The following is a 16,989-nucleotide window of genomic DNA, read 5'->3' as shown; positions in this document are numbered from 1 at the left end:
ATGTTTTATCTCTTTTGTAAAGACTAAAGACTACAATATATGTCTATGTACAGAATTCTGGGGACACAAAACACATTTAAAAACGTTAAATCTCAGCAGTTTTTAGCTTTTTCATGGGTCCCATGAAAAGAAAAAATGCTATGTGATTACTTTCTATCCTTTGATTTGTTCCACTATCTGTTGTACGCCAAACATGTCTTAAAATAAGATAAAATCTCACCCTTCTTCTTTGTCACAACTCCATGGCTGACACATTTAAGGTGCAGAAACTCCAGCAACATTTTCGGTATTTAGAACAACTTTATTGCAAGACCAAAGAATTTCAGCTTGTAGCCTTTGACGAAAATGTTTTGGTCCTGCAATGAAGTTGTTCTAAAAACTACAAGTGTTCCTAGAGTTTCTATATCTTTATCTATCTTCTCCATGTGCCTTGGAAGTAGGTGATAAGTTCACTTCTATAATATTTGCTGATACATTTCACACAGAGGCAAATACAAAGAAATCAATCCAATATAATGTTCTCATTGATTCTAGGAAACACTGATAGCTATTGCAGTCATGCATTTTCTGGGGAGTTGTGGTCATGTTAGATCCATCCATCATTTTTACTGGTTTGACCAATAAATTAAAACCAAAACAGTGTGAGAATATTCCCCTTTAATCAAAGCACATTTAAACATTTTCAGCAGCAGCAAAGTAACATTCACCCCTAGTTCAGCTGAATCATAAGCTACTGACAACTAGGCAGAAGACCCCCAAATTAAATGAAAACACATTTATATTACATTTGTCAAAATACTGTACATGAAACGACGGTTCCAGTTTACAGCAGAGATCTTCAGTGAATCAAACAAAGGCGTTTCTCCATGCAGCAATGATCTTTAAAATGTTCTCAGAGATCTTGAACAACCTCAAATGTTTTGGGTTAAATTCTTTAAAATGCAGATGGATGGTACCGGATGATCGCGAGTCTCTTTTTTTTTTTTGATGAAAAACATCCATCGATCATGACTTCTTCCTGGGCTGGTCACAATAGGGCACATTTTCTAGCATATGGCTCTCTCTGGGTCGAAGCACTGAGAAGCAGAGACAGAGATAAATGTAATCAGTGCATATCATTTGGAAATTACTTTCAAACATGGGAGCATTTTTTAAGAACAAGACAGGAGAAGAGGAACATAACATACAGAGTTTCTTATCTCCAATATGTTCCATTTGTAGCACAGACTCTCGGAGAACAATTTCCACATCTGAGCCCATTTTGATCATCTGTAAAAGCAGAAGGGGAATGAGCATTAATGGATTACTGTATGAGACAACTGGCAACCGGGCACAAACAATCAAAAGTCCTTCTCTAAGTATATTGCAGCACCCCCTTTGTTTAGCATCCCTTGCAGGTTAAATATAGATCTTAAGTGCTGCTGTGCTTGAAAACTGTAGCTAAACTTCAGAATACGATGTTGCTGGAGATGCTTTTTAAGTCCTAGCTGAATTATTTAGGATATATATATATATATATATATATATATATATATATATAAACAAACCATGTCACAGTGTGTTGCAGGTTCACTCTACCTTGTTAATGTTTTCTTCTGATGTTTCATTTTTGTTTTTCCGGAACTCCTCATTGATCTTTAATCTTGCAGCTTTGTAGAAATAAAAGCAGTTATGCATTTGATACTGCAGAGCATACATTAAGTTATCTACTGTTTGGTATACACTCACCAGCCACTTTATTAGGTACACCTGTTCAACTGCTTGTTAATGCAAATAGCTAATCAGCCAGTCATGTGGCAACAACTCAATGCATGTAGGCATGTAGACATGGTGAAGACGACCTGCTGAAGTTCAAACCGAGCATCAGAATGGGGAAGAAAGGTGATTTAAGTGACTGTGAACGTGGCATGGTTGTTTTTTTCAGAAAGTTTCACACACTATAACACCTATCTCTAGAGTTTACAGAGGATGGTCCAAACAAGAGAGCATATCTGCAGCCACGTGATGCTATCATGTCAATATGGACCAAAATCTCTGAGGAATGTTTCCAGCAACTTGTTGAATCTATGACACCAAGAATTAAGGCAGCTCTGAAGGCAAAACGGGTCCAACCTGGTATTAGCAAGGTGTACCTAATAATGTGGCTGGTGTGTATAATATAGAGCCACAGATGTTCTACATAACTCACCTGTCAGTGCTCTGTCATCATCTTTGAATACAGCCAACCGTGTTCTGTGCAGCGCTTTAAACGTGCTCAGGACCTGCATGTACACAGCCATTCATCTTTTAGCAACATCAGGACCTTAACAGTTGTTACTTGATCTGAAACAGCTGTGGATACTAACAAAATACAGCTGTTTAGCGATCTACCTCCTAAAACAAGCAAATGTGTGTTTTTAAAATTACACCAGCCAAAGAAACAAAAAGGAAACGTGATTGTTTTACGTTATTTTTCATAAAACGTGATCATACCCCCTCCTCACCTTCAAACGAGTCCCCATCTTGGCTTCTTTTGCTCACTTCCGGTTTGGGGAAGTATCACGGACCAATCAGTGCCGACTTTACGATGACGCGTTTTTTGTAGCCAATGAGCGCTCACTGTGGTTTGACAGAGCCAAAAGCGGCGCAGACAGGCTGCTCTCATCTGCGCCAACATGGCTGATGAAATAGCGAAAGCGCAGGCTGCCAAGCCGGGAGGAGACACAATATTTGGAAAAATTGTTCGTAAAGAGATTCCTGCCAATTTCCTCTATGAAGACGACCAGGTAAACATTAAATACCTTTACTTATTAACACAGTTTTGATGCAGAAAATCACGGTGGTGACGTTTAGCTAACGTTAGCTCCGTGCTAGCTCTGCAGAAACTACTACTGCACTGTGCTTATGTGAATATTTAGACGTGTGCTTTTGCTTTTGAACTTTTGCATATTCACTGGTCATAGTGTGCATACTCCTGCACACAGCTCTTCAATTTTTAATACAGATACATAATACAGATTTTTCATATTTTTATTATACATTTTCCATTCTATATTCATCCTTCCTGGCTTGAGTTTTATGCTCTCTTGCACCAAATTACTGAAGCAAATTCCTTACATGTCAAAACTTGGCAGTGAACCTGATCACGATTAAAGCAGTAAAAAGATCTGACAGGCTCAGTTTAGTTTTTGTTCTGCATGTTGTAAGTCATTGCTCATGTTGCAGTTGCTGCCACTTGGCATGTGCACACAGCTGGCTTTCCACCAAGGTATGATGGCAACGTCCACTTGTCTGCCTGCTCCTCCAGCAGACTGCAGACACCCCTATGTTTCTGCCTGTGTTAAAGCCAGGCAGAAGGTAACACCTATGATTCCCATCAGAATACACCATACCTGTCAAACAGGCTTCACTGCTTTGTCTGGTCTGTATGTACTGCGATTAAAACAATTAATAGGCAGTTGGTATAGTTTTACCTCTGTGTTTATTCTTTGCTCACTCTTTCCTGACAGGCTCTCTACATTTTTGAACTACTCAACACTTCACATATAATAAGCCAAGACTGAGTTTTTAAAATGAAGCATCTTTGAGACCTCAAATGCACCATAAAGATCCAAAATACAGTAAATCTGCATGATGTCAGTAATGGACAGTAGCACATTTTAAAATAGCTGTATCTAGGCAGATATGTGATTACCAGGAATTCATGAGGTAATTTCAGCTGGAATAATTTTTCATTTCTTTGCAACACTGCCACCTCTCTTGCACACTACAGTGGGGTTTACCCATCATGCTATAACAGTTGTGCTGCAGAGTGTTTCCATGTATGTATTAGGGCTAAACAGTTAATCATAAATGTTACCAAAATCACAATATCCAAAATGCAGGAGCTCAAGATGAACTGTGTCACAACATACCCTTGTAAATGAGGCACTGTGGTGCTACAGAGAGGCCTCGGACTACAAATCATATTTCAGACCAAAGGGAACACACTTGTTTGGAACAGACCCCAGCAAACAATCATAAAGCTAAAATTACCACTCCCACAAAAATGGTGACTCATTCCCCAATTGCAATATCTGTCAAAGTAATTGCCATATGATTTATTTTTATTTTTTTATTGTGCAGCCCTAATGTGTTTAGTAAATGAGGTGGATAACATGTCAGAAACATCTTTGCTAAAGTGGACTAAAATAAAGTAGAAGTCACGAAACAAATCAATTATTGCAATATATCATATAGATGTTTCTAATTTTCTGGTTACTTGGTGTGAAGTTTACACCGTAATATTTATAATGGTCTTATTTTATGTGATTTCTTTAAATAACCCATGTGATGCGAGAAGCAGCTGACACCCATTCAACACCATTTGGACACCCCTGATGAAACAAACGCCTCAGATGTCTGCACAGGTTAAATTCTCTGCCTTAATTTGCTCTGCTGTGTTTCAGTGTGTGGCCTTCCCTGATGTTGCTCCTCAAGCTCCCACTCACATCCTCGTTGTCCCAAAAAAGCCAATTGTTCAGCTGTCACAAGCGGAGGACGATGATGCAGCAGTAAGTATGACTGTGTGATATACCTTTACTGTAACATGACTGTCAGTGACCACTAGATGGAGCCCTTTACACAACTCAATGCTCATCTGGACAGTCACTGCTCATGCTTAAACTAACGTGTACGTATTATCTTTCTCTCTGTCTCATAGTTGTTGGGCCACATGATGATAGTTGCAAGGAAGTGTGCTAAAGATGCGGGCCTGACCAAAGGCTACAGGATTGTCATCAATGACGGGCCAGACGGAGGCCAGTCGGTCTATCACATCCACCTCCACATCCTGGGTGGACGTATGATGAAATGGCCCCCTGGCTAACTCCCATCACCCGACACAGACCACCCTGCCATCAGTGTTCACATGTGTTCTCTTGTAACCACTACTGCAGTCATGTGAATTAAAAGTCAAACAAAACCTGGGAGTTCGTCAATGATAATAAAACACACTTCACAACATCAGAGAGTCTTGTTTGTCTTTATCTAAAATCTCAGTGCTCTTTGCAAGCATCTAAGCTAAAGACAGAGGTGGAGGAGGAGTCTGATCACTGCAGCTGATGATGGGAATCACAGGTCTGTGTACAGCATGTTCTCCGCAGTCAGAGACAGTATTGCACTATATAATTTTCCATTAGCGAGACACACTCTGTCATCCATTACCATGTGCTTGCCAAGGTGTCACATCCTTTATACTAAGCACAGCAATTCGTTGATGCTGCAGTTTGAATATGCTCACTGATACTTACATCATTAAAAATGTAATACCACATTAATAGTCTGTGTGTGCAGTCTATGGTTGGCAAAAGACTCAAACACTTAATTATGCTAATATTTAACAGAGTTCAGGCATCACAGAGGAGTAGCGGAGTCATTTGCATTTTCAGTTGGGATGTGATAAATGGTGCAGACAGTGGAGAGCTCTGCTTTAATTCAGGAAGCATTATGGAAATTAAATCTGAATTAACCCTTTGCCTTTTCTTTGATTTAAAATGTCCCTGCAGAGAGGTGTTAAGCAATCCAGTTTTGGACTACAGTAAATAAATGAAGGTTTTATTGTCTGCCAGTGGTGGTCACATTGGCTACCTGTGCATTAGGGGTGTAGAAACATATTGATACACTTGAGTAGTGCGATATTATGTTCTGTGAAGCTGTATTGATTCTCAGAAACTATTGATTTTTAATTGTTTAAATGCAGCGATTCATGGCAATGGTTGAATTTGTGTTGTGTTCAAACATCCGACTGCTGGATGGCAGTGTTGTGAGCTGTCTTCAGCCATTTGACTCTTCCACTCCAACTTAACATGTTGCAAGCGTCTTACGGGGATTCTGATAATTACAAATGTAGATCCCACCGTTCTGACTGCATAAAAGAGTCAAACATTTTTTTTACACAGGGTGTTTATCCCTAAAACTAAAGGCCATTTCCATGTCTCTGTTTGTCATGAAGCAGGTAAAGGTGCTATACACACAAATTCGCCATAACATTAAAACCACTGGCAGGTGAGGTGATTAACATCGATTATATTGTTACAGCGCAATGCTCTGCTCCTGCCATCCAGCAGTGCTATTGCCATGAGAGAGGGGATTTGGTCCGCAACGGTGTTTGGGTGAGTGAAGTGCTTCAAGTAGCATCCACATGAATGCCAGAACCAAAGATTTCCCAGTAGAACATTGCATTGTAACGAGATGGTCAGTATTATTCCCTACATCTGTCAGTGGTTTTAATGCTCAATCCACAGAAAAATACAGTCTGTCTTTAGAAACGTTGCCTTTAAATGAGCTGTCAGGACTTCTGTGACGTTGTGATGTCACACCCTGACTATATGAAGGTGGAAATTGATGCCACAGTGCTGTTTCAGTCATTCCCCTGGCTGCAACAGTGGTGCAGAGACTCAGTCGCAGCATACTGGGCTTAAAGAGACAGGTGCTAAAATGGGGCGTTACAGCCTGAGAGTGAATACGGATATACTCATTTAGACTGTATGAGAATAATAATGTTTTTTTGGACATGAAAGCACATAAACATGTTCTAGTAGAAACTCCAAATACAAGTATGAACCTGAACATTAGCATAATATGAGACCTTTAAAAAATTGTGTTGGTTGTGGTCACCTAAAATTAACCTCACCTGTGTATATTGTTTGTGACATTGCCAGAAAACACGCTGAAGAGGGGCGTCTTGTCCTGATCTTCACTTCATTAACTTAAAAAAATGCAACATATTACCTTGCTAAAAGTAATACATTGCAATATATTGGATTGTGACCCGTGTATTGTGATACTATTCCTGCCACAACACAGTCCTACTGTCCAGTTGAACACCCAGTCGAATGAAAATAGAGAGACAAGTGAATGGCTCTGTTTTATTAACAGTAAGAAACAATGCAGATAGTTGAACAAATATAAAATGCATGAAACATCCACAAAATATTAAACAAAAAAATAAATAAAATGGAGTTTTTTTTCTTTACAAAAACGACAACGAACACTGATCAGATGACACATGTAGAATTTAAAAAATAAACATGTACCTAGCATTCACAGTCCCCTAATTTCAATTCTTTTGATAAAACGGGGCGAGGGAAAAAACAAAACAAAAAAAACACGATTGGAGGCTTCGTTTGTACAGACAGAATAGTTCCAGAGAGGCAAGGCAGTCACTTCTGATATCAAAGTGACATTGTTCTCTGTCAAACCATTTGACCTTCACTACTTCTGCATGAAAAAACACCACAATCTGATGTGCAAAATAAGAGAAATCTTTTTAGACAACTACGTCTTTTTCTTTTCTTTTTAACCAATGCCCTTCCTTCGTCAAAATGGGCACTTTGAGGCATTGAAAAAAACATAGTACAGTACAGTATAGAGAGAAGGAAATGAACATGTATTCTGGTACCTAAATTCACTATTGTAAGAGTATCTAAGTCCTAATACACTGCCTTTAAGTCATCTAGAACACAGACTATAAGCTGAAGAGAGATTCAGAGAATGGTTAGTCCCCATAGAGTCACTAGAAAAGCAGCAAAGAGGTTAACCATACTGTCGCTGGAACGTTCCCCCGTAGTGGAAATAGAGCGATGCACCTATTTACACTGATATGAAGCTGTATTAGAAATTCATAAAATAGATGCTTACAGAGCTTATTGTCAAAGATGTGTTCATTTCTACTCACTGACGTTCCTCAAAGACACATTTTGAACCACAAAAGGCCTCCGTGTAAGTCGACCGTGTTCTTCTATGACAAGACATTATTAAAACCAATTCCAGCAGCTCTTCCATGTTCAGGGTGTTTCTTAAACTGGTGAGTGACAGAAAAAGAAAATGGACTGTGAGGTGATTCAAAGCGTGACAAAGTAAAAGGTCGACAATATCTACAATACCAGTATCTAAATATTATAAAATATTTAGCTCAGACAGTTATTTTCTTCACTCATCATTGCTAGTTTTGAAAAACACATCACATCACCCGTGACTGGAAAAAGTAGAAAAACAGCCAATTGGAAATCATAGGACACTTGAGTGGATGTACTGTAGCAAAAAAGCTAAGGGCACTGATTCTCAGGGGCCAAAACAGATTCGGCAGCAGTGATTAAACTCGTGTTTCGTTATAATAAATACGCTTTTTGAGTGAAAAATGCTCTTGACATTCAGAGAGGAGGGTGAACTGCAGACGTATCTTTAAATACAGATTCTCTTTTGCACAACAGATGAATTTCAACATGGCTCAACTGTTTGAAAATGACACTATCATTAAACTTGTTAACTTTGGTAAGTGATTATGTCGTCTGAAAATGATCATTGGTTTCCCAAAGGCTGTTACCATCGTGTAAAATTACCATTCAGCATTAGTAAGATCAACACAGACACCAACTTGCAGGAGGAACGCTCTCCGCTCTGTCCTGTACATGCTACTGGAGTGACAAACTTTTTTCCATCTACTGGGGAGAGAAAGAGAGGGAGGGAAGGAGGGAGGGATTAAAACATAAAGGAGAAACAGGTGAGCACAGAGATGGGGAGGCACTACAAATCCTTTTCAACAGAGTCAGTTTGAGAGAATGGACGGTTAGAGTCATGAAATACTGAAAACATCTGCGATTCTGTTTAGATTGTGGACTGCTTCAGACATAATGCATGTCTGTATGAGCATGTGGTTTGTCAGTGGTTACTTAAGGCTGCTGAAATATTCTCCGTGCTGAACGAGAGATAATAAATCACTGCAGTGTGAATAGAACATATTTTGCAAGTGTTATTTTACAATGCATTCTGTTTGTCTGAAAGTATTAAAGTCTTAAAAGCTGTTCTGTATATTATCTGAGGGGACGAGGGCTGCTACTATATCGAGGGTGTGTTTTTAAGGCATGTCCTTAGTGTAGGCAGGGTCCAGACACATGGAGAAGGCAAGAGGAGGAGACTGGAGGAGAGTGGAGACTGTACAACCACAGAGATCTGTCCGCTGAGTGAGGCCGGGCAGCCGTCAGTCCATCAGGAGGTCGGCCAACAGTTTGAAGTTAAATTGCTCGTATTGTGACTGTCCAAATCGTTCATGGGTGAGTTTCTGTTAACAGGTTGTATCCATGATGCATCAGTTGGGGTTTAGGAGGGCTGAAGCACTTCATTTCCAGTCAGGTCTGGTAACACTTAAGCTAAATTATGTTTGTATTACATCCATAATCTTATATTGGTGTAGTAAGCAGCAGGATTTTAATGTTTCTGCACCTGCTTTGTTGCTGTGAACATGGATCACCAGCCACCTGCACTCTGTTCCAGATGTTTATTCACACACAACATTGGCTTCAGGGACACTTCATGTTCACTTCTGTGCGATGGCCTCCTCTCCGCTTGGCCGCATGCGGTTGAAGGGCAGTCCTCCGACTCCCGTTAACCCGAGACTCACGCTGGGGGGGTCTCGTGCTGTATCCTCTGTGCTGGCGGAGGAAGCTTGAACCCTGGCGGAGGCTGCTGATCCTCCGGGCCCGGGAAGGATCTCCGGCAGTGATTCTTTGGCTGGGGGCACAGACCCAGGGCTGGTGGCAGAGGGGGAAGTTGTTTTGGCGGTTAGGGGCCTGGTAGGGGTGGTGGGGCTGGTCAGGCCCAGGTTGGCCAGGGCGTCCAGGGTCCCATCTGGGTCTACCATCACATTGATCACTAGGACAGACACAGGGAGAAAATCAGTGTGTGGAGGACTTTGTCTCAAAGTAGGTGAATATTAACTGCCAAAATAAACTTTAAGTTGGGTCGTAGTTTGTATTAAAGTCCTGAAAACCTTTTTTCTTAGCTGGTTTCTTACTAGTTTTTGAGTGTTCACCCCAAAATCAAGATTGTTTTGGTGTGAGTTGCTGAGTGTTGGAGATATTGGCCGTAGAGAATATATAAAACGAGATGGCACTCAGCTTGTGGTGCTCAAAGAGCCAAAAAATGTATGTATCCTTGTTGTGAACACTTTCATGTAGGGACTATTTTCTTTTTACCAAACTACACCCACCAACTGTATCACCACGCAGAAGGAAGCGTGCATCTATTAATGGACAAGAGGCTTGTGCTCGTTACAGCGTGAGATGTAAACATTATGGTGTCCTCCTCAGCTGAGCTGTAACGTTACCTAGCTCAGTAGTGCTATGTAAGGCAGCAGTAGATGCACTCTTCCTTGTGCATGGTGATATGGTTAGCAGGTATAAAGGAATTTGGTATAAAGGAAATAGTTCCAACATGAAAGTGTACATAACAAGGTCTGTGGATTATCTTGAGTAACCAGGTCATGATTTCTGGAAAGAGACATTGCTGCTGAGTTCTTCAAATGTAATTTTTGGCGCTTTGAGCACCACAAGCTGAGTGCCATCTATCTCAGGCCTTCTCTTGACAACTTGGTAACTCACACCAAGACAATCTTGACTAATATAGCACGTGGGTGAACTGTCTCTTGATAAGTAATACCATAACATGTTTTTGTAGTTTAATCGTCGCTCATTTAGTCACAAATATTAATTATTACAGAGAAATACTTCAGATTTGAAGCGAAGTATTCATGGCTTTAGCTTCTGTCTGTACTTTTGCTGCTTTCCCCTTTTTAATATGCACGCCCTCTATCACTGGATGCAAATAAACAAATAAAATTGCTGTATGTAAAACAGCCATAATTGTAATCAACAGCTTGTTGAAGTGCGATTCACATTTATTTTTAGCACTAGTGTGATTGTGCTGGGGGTATGTGTCTTTACCTTGAAGCTGCTTTTCAACTCTCTTGAGTTCGAGCAGAATTGAGGAGATCTCCTAAAACAGGAAGGAGAAAACGAAACTATTAGCTCCCATTCATACTGCACTCTTCTCCTCATCAAATATAACTCAGACAGACTGGTTTGAGTACCTTGTTGGAGGTTTTCAGGAGTGGTATGTCACTCTCCGATCGCAGTTTGCTCTCAATTTCATCCCAGTTCCTGTCCTTATCTTTAAACAATATCCTGGAGAAAAACAACAACAGGATACACTCTCATTCACAGTGGATATACAGAGCAACACACTGAAGGACGAATAACACTTATATAATATCAGAGAGTATAATTACCTGATTTTTCCTGCTGTTTTGTCGATAGAGTGTCTGATCTTGGTGGAAAGCTGAGAGACTGAGTTGAGCAGCAGGCTGTCCAACACCGCCTGAACACACAGAGGAACACAAAACAGGTTTGACATCTGGAAACCCGAAGGTGACTGGTGACGTGTTCTTGTGAGATTCCATGTTGGTGTATCTTTGCTTCTCACCTCCTCTCGGTTCCAGGTGCGTCTCCTCAGAGCTCTGGGCTCCAGACTGTCGGGGGCACGGGGCCGGAGCTCCACTGGCTTGCCGTTGATCTCTGGTGCCTTATTGGTTGAAATCACAGGTGGGATCTTTCTGAAGTTGAGACTCTCATCAAACACCCGATCCACCAGCTGGGCACAGACAGGGAGAGACGTCGGAGGGGAATAAAACTCAAAAACTTTAAGAAATATCTCACAGTGTTATTCCAGATTTGTTTAATAGAGTCAAGATTTGTGAGAAATGAGGAATTAGTAAAGCTAAGCAGCTCTAAAGTTTTAATCGTCGAGCCAAAAAAGTCCTCTTATAGCATAAATAATAAAGGAATGAATGTGGAGCAGATGAGAGTGTGATAAATGAATACCGCTCACAGCAGATGAAAGCTATAAAGTCACAGAGAGGCCATTTTTATCCAAGCAACAGAGGAAGGATGGCAAGGGCAAAGCGATGGAAGCACACACAGTAAAGCAATGATAGAAGAAGAAGAAGAAGAACGGGCACCTTTCTCATGCTCTCCTGTATGTCCGGCTGCGTGGGGCGTGCAGGGCCTACCTCTTCCCGGGTGTCGATGGCCGATCCCGGGGTGGTGGCGGCCGTGCTGACGGTGGTGCTTGGTGCTGTGCCCGATGAGCTCACCGAGTCGATCTCGCCAGCGACGTCGTGGATCTCACGGGCCAAGATGGCCAGGTCCTTAGCCAGGTCCTGGCTGATCCTGCGCACACAGGGGAATAACCTGTTAACCATCAGACAGATGAAGGAGTTCTTTAGACATCCAGATGAACACATGCAACGTGCATACACAACAATCTGTCATCACATACTCATCAAGTATATTAAGTAATATACTGTATATTAAAATATTACATAGATTTATTAAATGATCACTACCTGGCTATCTCCTCGCTGTGTGCTGTCCAGTCCTTGATGTACTCCTCTTGCTCCTTCATGCGGTGTTTGATCGCCACTCCACCCGGACCAGTCACCACACTGGAGCCTGGGGTCACGGTGGTGCCCAGTCTCGAGCTGCGGTGCGGGGCGAGATGATGAGGGCGCATGTGGGAGCGTCCGCCGTGTTTTGGAGAATTCCTGCTGGAGCCAAACTCTTCCTCTGAGGTGGAGCCGTACTCCGGCGGCAGACGTCTCCACCTGCTGCTGCTCGCCACTGTGAAGATAATGGAAGGGCATTACGTTCAGTCAACATCACTGCACTTTATTCCATTACAACATTTGTTATTCATGAAGTTAATAAATGGGCTTATGAACATGAGAGACTTTGTTACAGAGAAAGCCGCCAGCCAGAGCTGCTTCAATCAGACAAACTTCAAATATTGTGCAAGTAGAAGTAATAAGTCTGAACTCTAAGGCAGTATAACGTGGATTAGAGCTCTTTCTGATTATGGACTTAAATGCAGACATACTTTATTTTACAATGACATGTTATTCTCTAAAATCTACTGTGCATCCTTCTTGAAGCAAAATAAAAAAGAGGGGCTGTGAAAAATAAAAACTGGTTAAGCAAAGCATTAGATTTTAAATTAAATTATTGTTACCAGACAGCTACAGAAATGTCTTCGCAACTATAAAACCACACCAAGAACAACAGAAACAGCAGCAAAAAGTAACTCAGACTTTATCTAAAAGCTCTCCACTGCAGGCAGCCAACAAAAGCATCCAACAAGGTACGTACAACCCTGACAGAGCCAGGGATATGTTAAGCTGCATCAAAATGGTCACACAACAACAACTGCATTAATGTAGCTGCACCATGATGAGACAACACCATGCTCTATCAGTCTCTGAGGAGGTAAAGTGGGACAAAGTGGAAGTGTCATGAACACAAATCTCCACAAGGTGGAGTGTTTGTGCTCATGAGTTTTGAAAGTTTGCCCTGCGATGTTGGAAAACATTTTGACAGTGTGACAGAGTGTGATTAGAGCATTTAGGTCTTCATCACAGCATCACTTGATGGATGTCACGAGGGAGACACAGAGTTAACATGGTAACATATGCTAGAGCTGGGTCATCGTACTTTACCTTTACTCACTGATATTTCTTTATGTGATGCATTTACGCTAAGAATTACACGTAGATTATAGATTTTCATTGCAAAATTAAAATCTGTAAAAATGTAAAAGATCAAAGTGTGTACATTCCTTAAAGCTTAAGTTGGTAACGTCTATAAAAACAACATTTTTGTCACATACTCTGAAACTGTCATCATATTCACAAAGCACTAAATGAAACATAATCTGTGAAAAAAATCATATTACTCTGCCTACTTTATTGCCTTGTGGTGCTTCTAATTGCCTTGCTGCTTGTGAACGTACACAACTAGAGCCGAGGAGACTCAAAGGAGCTTTCAATCATGTCAATTACTGCTTGAGAACTGCGTCATAATGCCAACAGAAAAATGAATCAGGATTCTGTTATTGCACTGCTTATTTCTCACCTTTAGTGTTCTGCTTAGCTGTGAAATGAGAACATTTGTGACCCAGCCGCCATGTTGGAAACTAAGTGCTGCCCACTGGCTGGAGCAAACTTCCTCTTTACAGCTTAACAGTACACTAGAATATGTTTCTGAAAATGTCTGAAGTGTAAAACAGGCAATGCAGTAACAGAATCTTGATTCACATTTGATCAGCGCTGCCTGGTTTCACAGCATGACCACAGTTCACGAGCAGTGGTTGACATCATTGACAGCTGCATTAGAGACTCATCAGCTCTGATTGCTCTATGAGCCACAGTAGATGCTCGCAAATGCCCCTAGGAAAGAGGAGGAACCTGATTTTTTTTCACAGACTGTCTGTCTCATATATTTCTGTGTAGATGTAGTGACAGTTTCAAGAAATATGACAAAAGTAATTTCAGAAAAGTCACTCAGATTTGAGTGGCTTCTTTCGCTGTGACCCAGTTCTGACACAAACACACACACACACACACACACACACACACACACACATGCTGTCTAATCAAGGTTCTACATTTCTGGTACAGTACCCATCAGCTCCTCCTCTGCATCACCGCCCTCAGGTTCGGGCTGAGAGCACTCTGCACGATGACAACCAACGCACAAGTTTGTCACAACACAGTGGAAATGTTTACAGACAAATGTTTACACACCAATGAGATATGTAATGGTGTAGACTTTGTGGACAGAAATAACAATTATAATATTATTAGAAACCCTGATGACCGATTCCCCTCTTCTCCTTTTTCCTACAGTGTCTGAGAACACCAGACTGAACCATAAATGCAGATGTGCTCACCTGTGGGCGAGCAGTATCCAGATGTAGTGGTCTTGCTCTTGGTCTCGTTCAGTTTGGACACACTGTTGGCCCTCATCCTGGGTGTCAGCCTGTTCTCTGTTGGTGTTGACGAGCGCAGGCCCAGGCGCAGAGCAGTCTCAGCTGACAGGCGGGGTGAAGAGGTGGAGCTCCGTGTCACTGTGCACTCTGAGTCACTGCGGGCGGAGATGGAGCCCAGACGGGTCCTACGCGGCTGAGCCAGCATGTCAAGTCGTGACAGTCCCTTTCGACCGGATGGCGGCTTAGAGGTGGAGCTGGTGGTGGATACCTCAGAAGCCACAGACACCCTGTCTGCATCAGCTAGGTCCGTGTCAGAGGTATCCCCCAGCCGAGCACGGCGGAGAAGGGAGGCTCTCGTGGGCCGTGGCTGAGGCAGTGAGGCCTGCTTGCTCAGGGAGGAGGTCGTGGCTGCCTGGAGAGTGCTCCTGGTTTTGGAGGATCCACTGGTGGATGTTTTAGTAGACCTGCTATCGAGCTTGGAATGGAGAATGTCATCTGAGCCACGTCCGTGTGCTGAGCGCCCCATAGGTCCAGAGTAGGTCTCCTGGTCTGAGGACAGGATGTCAGAGATGGGGAAGGAAGAAGTCTGGTCATCATCAGTGAGATCCAGAGAGGGCTGGCGTGCTCTGGAGGATGGCTGAACAGAGCGTCGTGCATCAGTCCGGCTTGTCGCTTCCGAAGTTCTTGTTTTAGTCTTCCTCTCCAAGCGGTCACGGGCACTTGCATTAGTGACACTGGTCTTGGAAGTCGTGCTCATGTTGCTCTTCTCCCTGTGCATGCTGCTCAAGGAACGTCGTTTTTGCTCGCCACCAGCTGATGCTTTCCTCTCTGCCTCTCCAGCTACATGACTGGCTGTGCTGGCCGTGTCAACATCTGACTCAGGAGAGATGGAGTCAGTCCGAGGGGGGACGCCTTTTTTACTACTTTTCTGGTCGAGTTTGTTTTCATCTCTTAGTTTGGCCTCTAGGAATGCCATGACAGCTTCAGTGTCCTTCAGGAGTGTAGCAGTATCCATGCTGCCCACGGAGTCACTGCGCTCACGCCCATTGCTGCCTCTGTTGATGCGTGGGATGAGCTCTGCATTGACATTAGCGCTGGGCTTCTCAATTGTGAAGCTGCCCTGGCGCACTAGAGGCTTCCCAGACTTCTCTCCTCCTTCTCCTGATCCTCCTCCTTTCCTCTCCTCTGACCTCTTCCTCCGCTCAGTGCTGCCAGAGGACCGGAGAGGAGCCTTGGATGGAGAGGATGTGGAGCTCTGCTTCCGTTTACTGGTCATTTCACGGTCCCTCGTGGGAGTCGGGGACTCCCCGTCTCCCTTGTTCTCTTTCTCCTGGGCTTCAGTGTCCTGTTTCTCCCCAATTTCAGACCTCAGTCCAAGAGCTTTGGTGCTGGATTTAGCCCGGGGGTCATCCACAGGGAGCTGGGGGAGGGTCCTACGCTTACGGTCTGTCAGACTGGAGGAGGATTCGCCTCTACTGAGGGACGCACCAGACTCAAAGGCATCAGTTCCTAAAGAACAAAAGACGAACACACTTAGATTCAAGACTTTTTTTTAATCATGAATAACAAGCAAATTCAAGAGATTTCAAGTTCTGCTTTACACTGGGCAAGATCAAATAAATTGTATTTCAGAACTGACTCCAGCTAAACATTAAGACTCACTCATTATCTGAGAGTCAAGCAAGCACGTACCTCTCTCTTTGTGGAGGAAGGCGGCTGTTTCTGCTCCTGAGCCCTCTGGATCTGTCCTGGTGTGATTGGCAGCGAGACTGGCCCACTGAGAGACCCAACTCGAGTCGCCGGAAAGAGCCTGAGGGCACATGAGAGGGGGGTGGGGTGGCAAGAGAGTAGGACACAGGAGTGAGAAAAAAGAGCAGTTAAGTCAATCAATGTTGGCACAAAATAGACAAATATTCTAAATAGCATAATAGATAGAAAATGCTCATACACACGGTCCCCTCCCTCCTATAAAATTCCCTGGAGGGCAGAGCGTGTCTCTCCACATCTTCGTATGATCTAGGTCAGTCACTGGGAGGACTAATCTACTCCCATGAACCAGCTAGGGGAGGAGAGCGGTCAAGCCATGGGAGTGGCGGTGACTCACATCATGAAATTCATTCTTGACTCTGTTATACTACACTGGCCTGAGAGTTATAATAACATGCTGGGAGTCAGAGGTCATTTTTACAAAGTGGTTTGTCTAATCAAAAGGAATTTAACAAAGAATGAGTCACTGTGGGCCACATTAACATTGTAGTAATGGACACTCGTGTGGAGGTGAACTTATGAGGAGAGGTGGAGAAAGACAGCAAGGGAGAACTGATAATAAACTCTGAGGGAAGATAAGTAGAAACAGGAACTTAAATAAAATAG

The 16,989-nt window shown here is 42.7% G+C and overlaps 3 protein-coding genes across 5 annotated transcripts in view; 1 reads left to right on the top strand and 2 right to left on the bottom strand.

Moving 5' to 3' along the window:
* Positions 1-640: 640 nt before the first annotated feature.
* lyrm7 (LYR motif containing 7) lies at positions 641-2,554 on the bottom strand. The gene is made up of 5 exons (XM_033613465.2): positions 2,484-2,554; positions 2,189-2,261; positions 1,579-1,649; positions 1,188-1,269; positions 641-1,076 (listed from the first exon to the last, which is right to left on the bottom strand). The coding sequence occupies exons 1-5, from the start codon at positions 2,499-2,501 to the stop codon at positions 1,006-1,008; spliced, it is 315 nt and encodes a 104-aa protein (XP_033469356.1). The 5' UTR covers positions 2,502-2,554; the 3' UTR covers positions 641-1,005.
* Positions 2,555-2,604: 50 nt separating this feature from the next.
* Positions 2,605-4,986, top strand: hint1 (histidine triad nucleotide binding protein 1). Its single transcript, XM_033612840.2, has 3 exons — positions 2,605-2,765; positions 4,428-4,532; positions 4,682-4,986. Exons 1-3 carry the CDS (start codon positions 2,655-2,657, stop codon positions 4,844-4,846), a joined length of 381 nt encoding a protein of 126 aa, XP_033468731.2. The 5' UTR covers positions 2,605-2,654; the 3' UTR covers positions 4,847-4,986.
* A 1,887-nt stretch (positions 4,987-6,873) lies between these two features.
* Positions 6,874-16,989, bottom strand: part of cep170aa (centrosomal protein 170Aa) — a 45,783-nt gene continuing 35,667 nt past the window's right edge. For 2 of the 3 annotated variants that reach the window (XM_033613053.2, XM_078176167.1), the window contains exons 7-16: positions 16,309-16,426; positions 14,578-16,125; positions 14,309-14,359; positions 12,200-12,473; positions 11,813-12,044; positions 11,278-11,445; positions 11,084-11,172; positions 10,886-10,979; positions 10,740-10,791; positions 6,874-9,669 (exon numbers count right to left, since the gene is read on the bottom strand). In XM_033613053.2, the coding sequence (XP_033468944.1) occupies positions 9,335-9,669; positions 10,740-10,791; positions 10,886-10,979; positions 11,084-11,172; positions 11,278-11,445; positions 11,813-12,044; positions 12,200-12,473; positions 14,309-14,359; positions 14,578-16,125; positions 16,309-16,426 (2,961 nt within the window). In that variant the 3' untranslated portion in view covers positions 6,874-9,334. The remainder of the gene's footprint in view (positions 9,670-10,739; positions 10,792-10,885; positions 10,980-11,083; positions 11,173-11,277; positions 11,446-11,812; positions 12,045-12,199; positions 12,474-14,308; positions 14,360-14,577; positions 16,126-16,308; positions 16,427-16,989) is intronic. The other variant, XM_078176168.1, reaches the window with a different exon arrangement.

Source organism: Epinephelus lanceolatus, chromosome 17 (genome assembly GCF_041903045.1).
Source record: "Epinephelus lanceolatus isolate andai-2023 chromosome 17, ASM4190304v1, whole genome shotgun sequence".
NCBI classification, from domain to species: Eukaryota; Metazoa; Chordata; class Actinopteri; order Perciformes; family Serranidae; genus Epinephelus; species Epinephelus lanceolatus.
Note: the sequence above shows the minus strand (reverse complement) of the source record. Positions and strands in the feature narration are given on the sequence as shown.

Bases quoted from the DNA above. Each gene is read 5' to 3' on its own strand.
- lyrm7 (XM_033613465.2), bottom strand. The intron at 1,650-2,188 runs GTGAGTTATGTA...ATTTCTACAAAG, and splicing joins TGATGACAGAGCACTGACAG to CTGCAAGATTAAAGATCAAT. The intron at 1,077-1,187 runs GTATGTTATGTT...TCTGCTTCTCAG, and splicing joins TATTGGAGATAAGAAACTCT to TGCTTCGACCCAGAGAGAGC.
- hint1 (XM_033612840.2), top strand. From the start codon at position 2,655: ATGGCTGATGAAATAGCGAAAGCGCAGGCTGCCAAGCCGGGAGGAGAC. The intron at 2,766-4,427 runs GTAAACATTAAA...GCTGTGTTTCAG, and splicing joins TCCTCTATGAAGACGACCAG to TGTGTGGCCTTCCCTGATGT. The intron at 4,533-4,681 runs GTAAGTATGACT...TCTGTCTCATAG, and splicing joins CGGAGGACGATGATGCAGCA to TTGTTGGGCCACATGATGAT.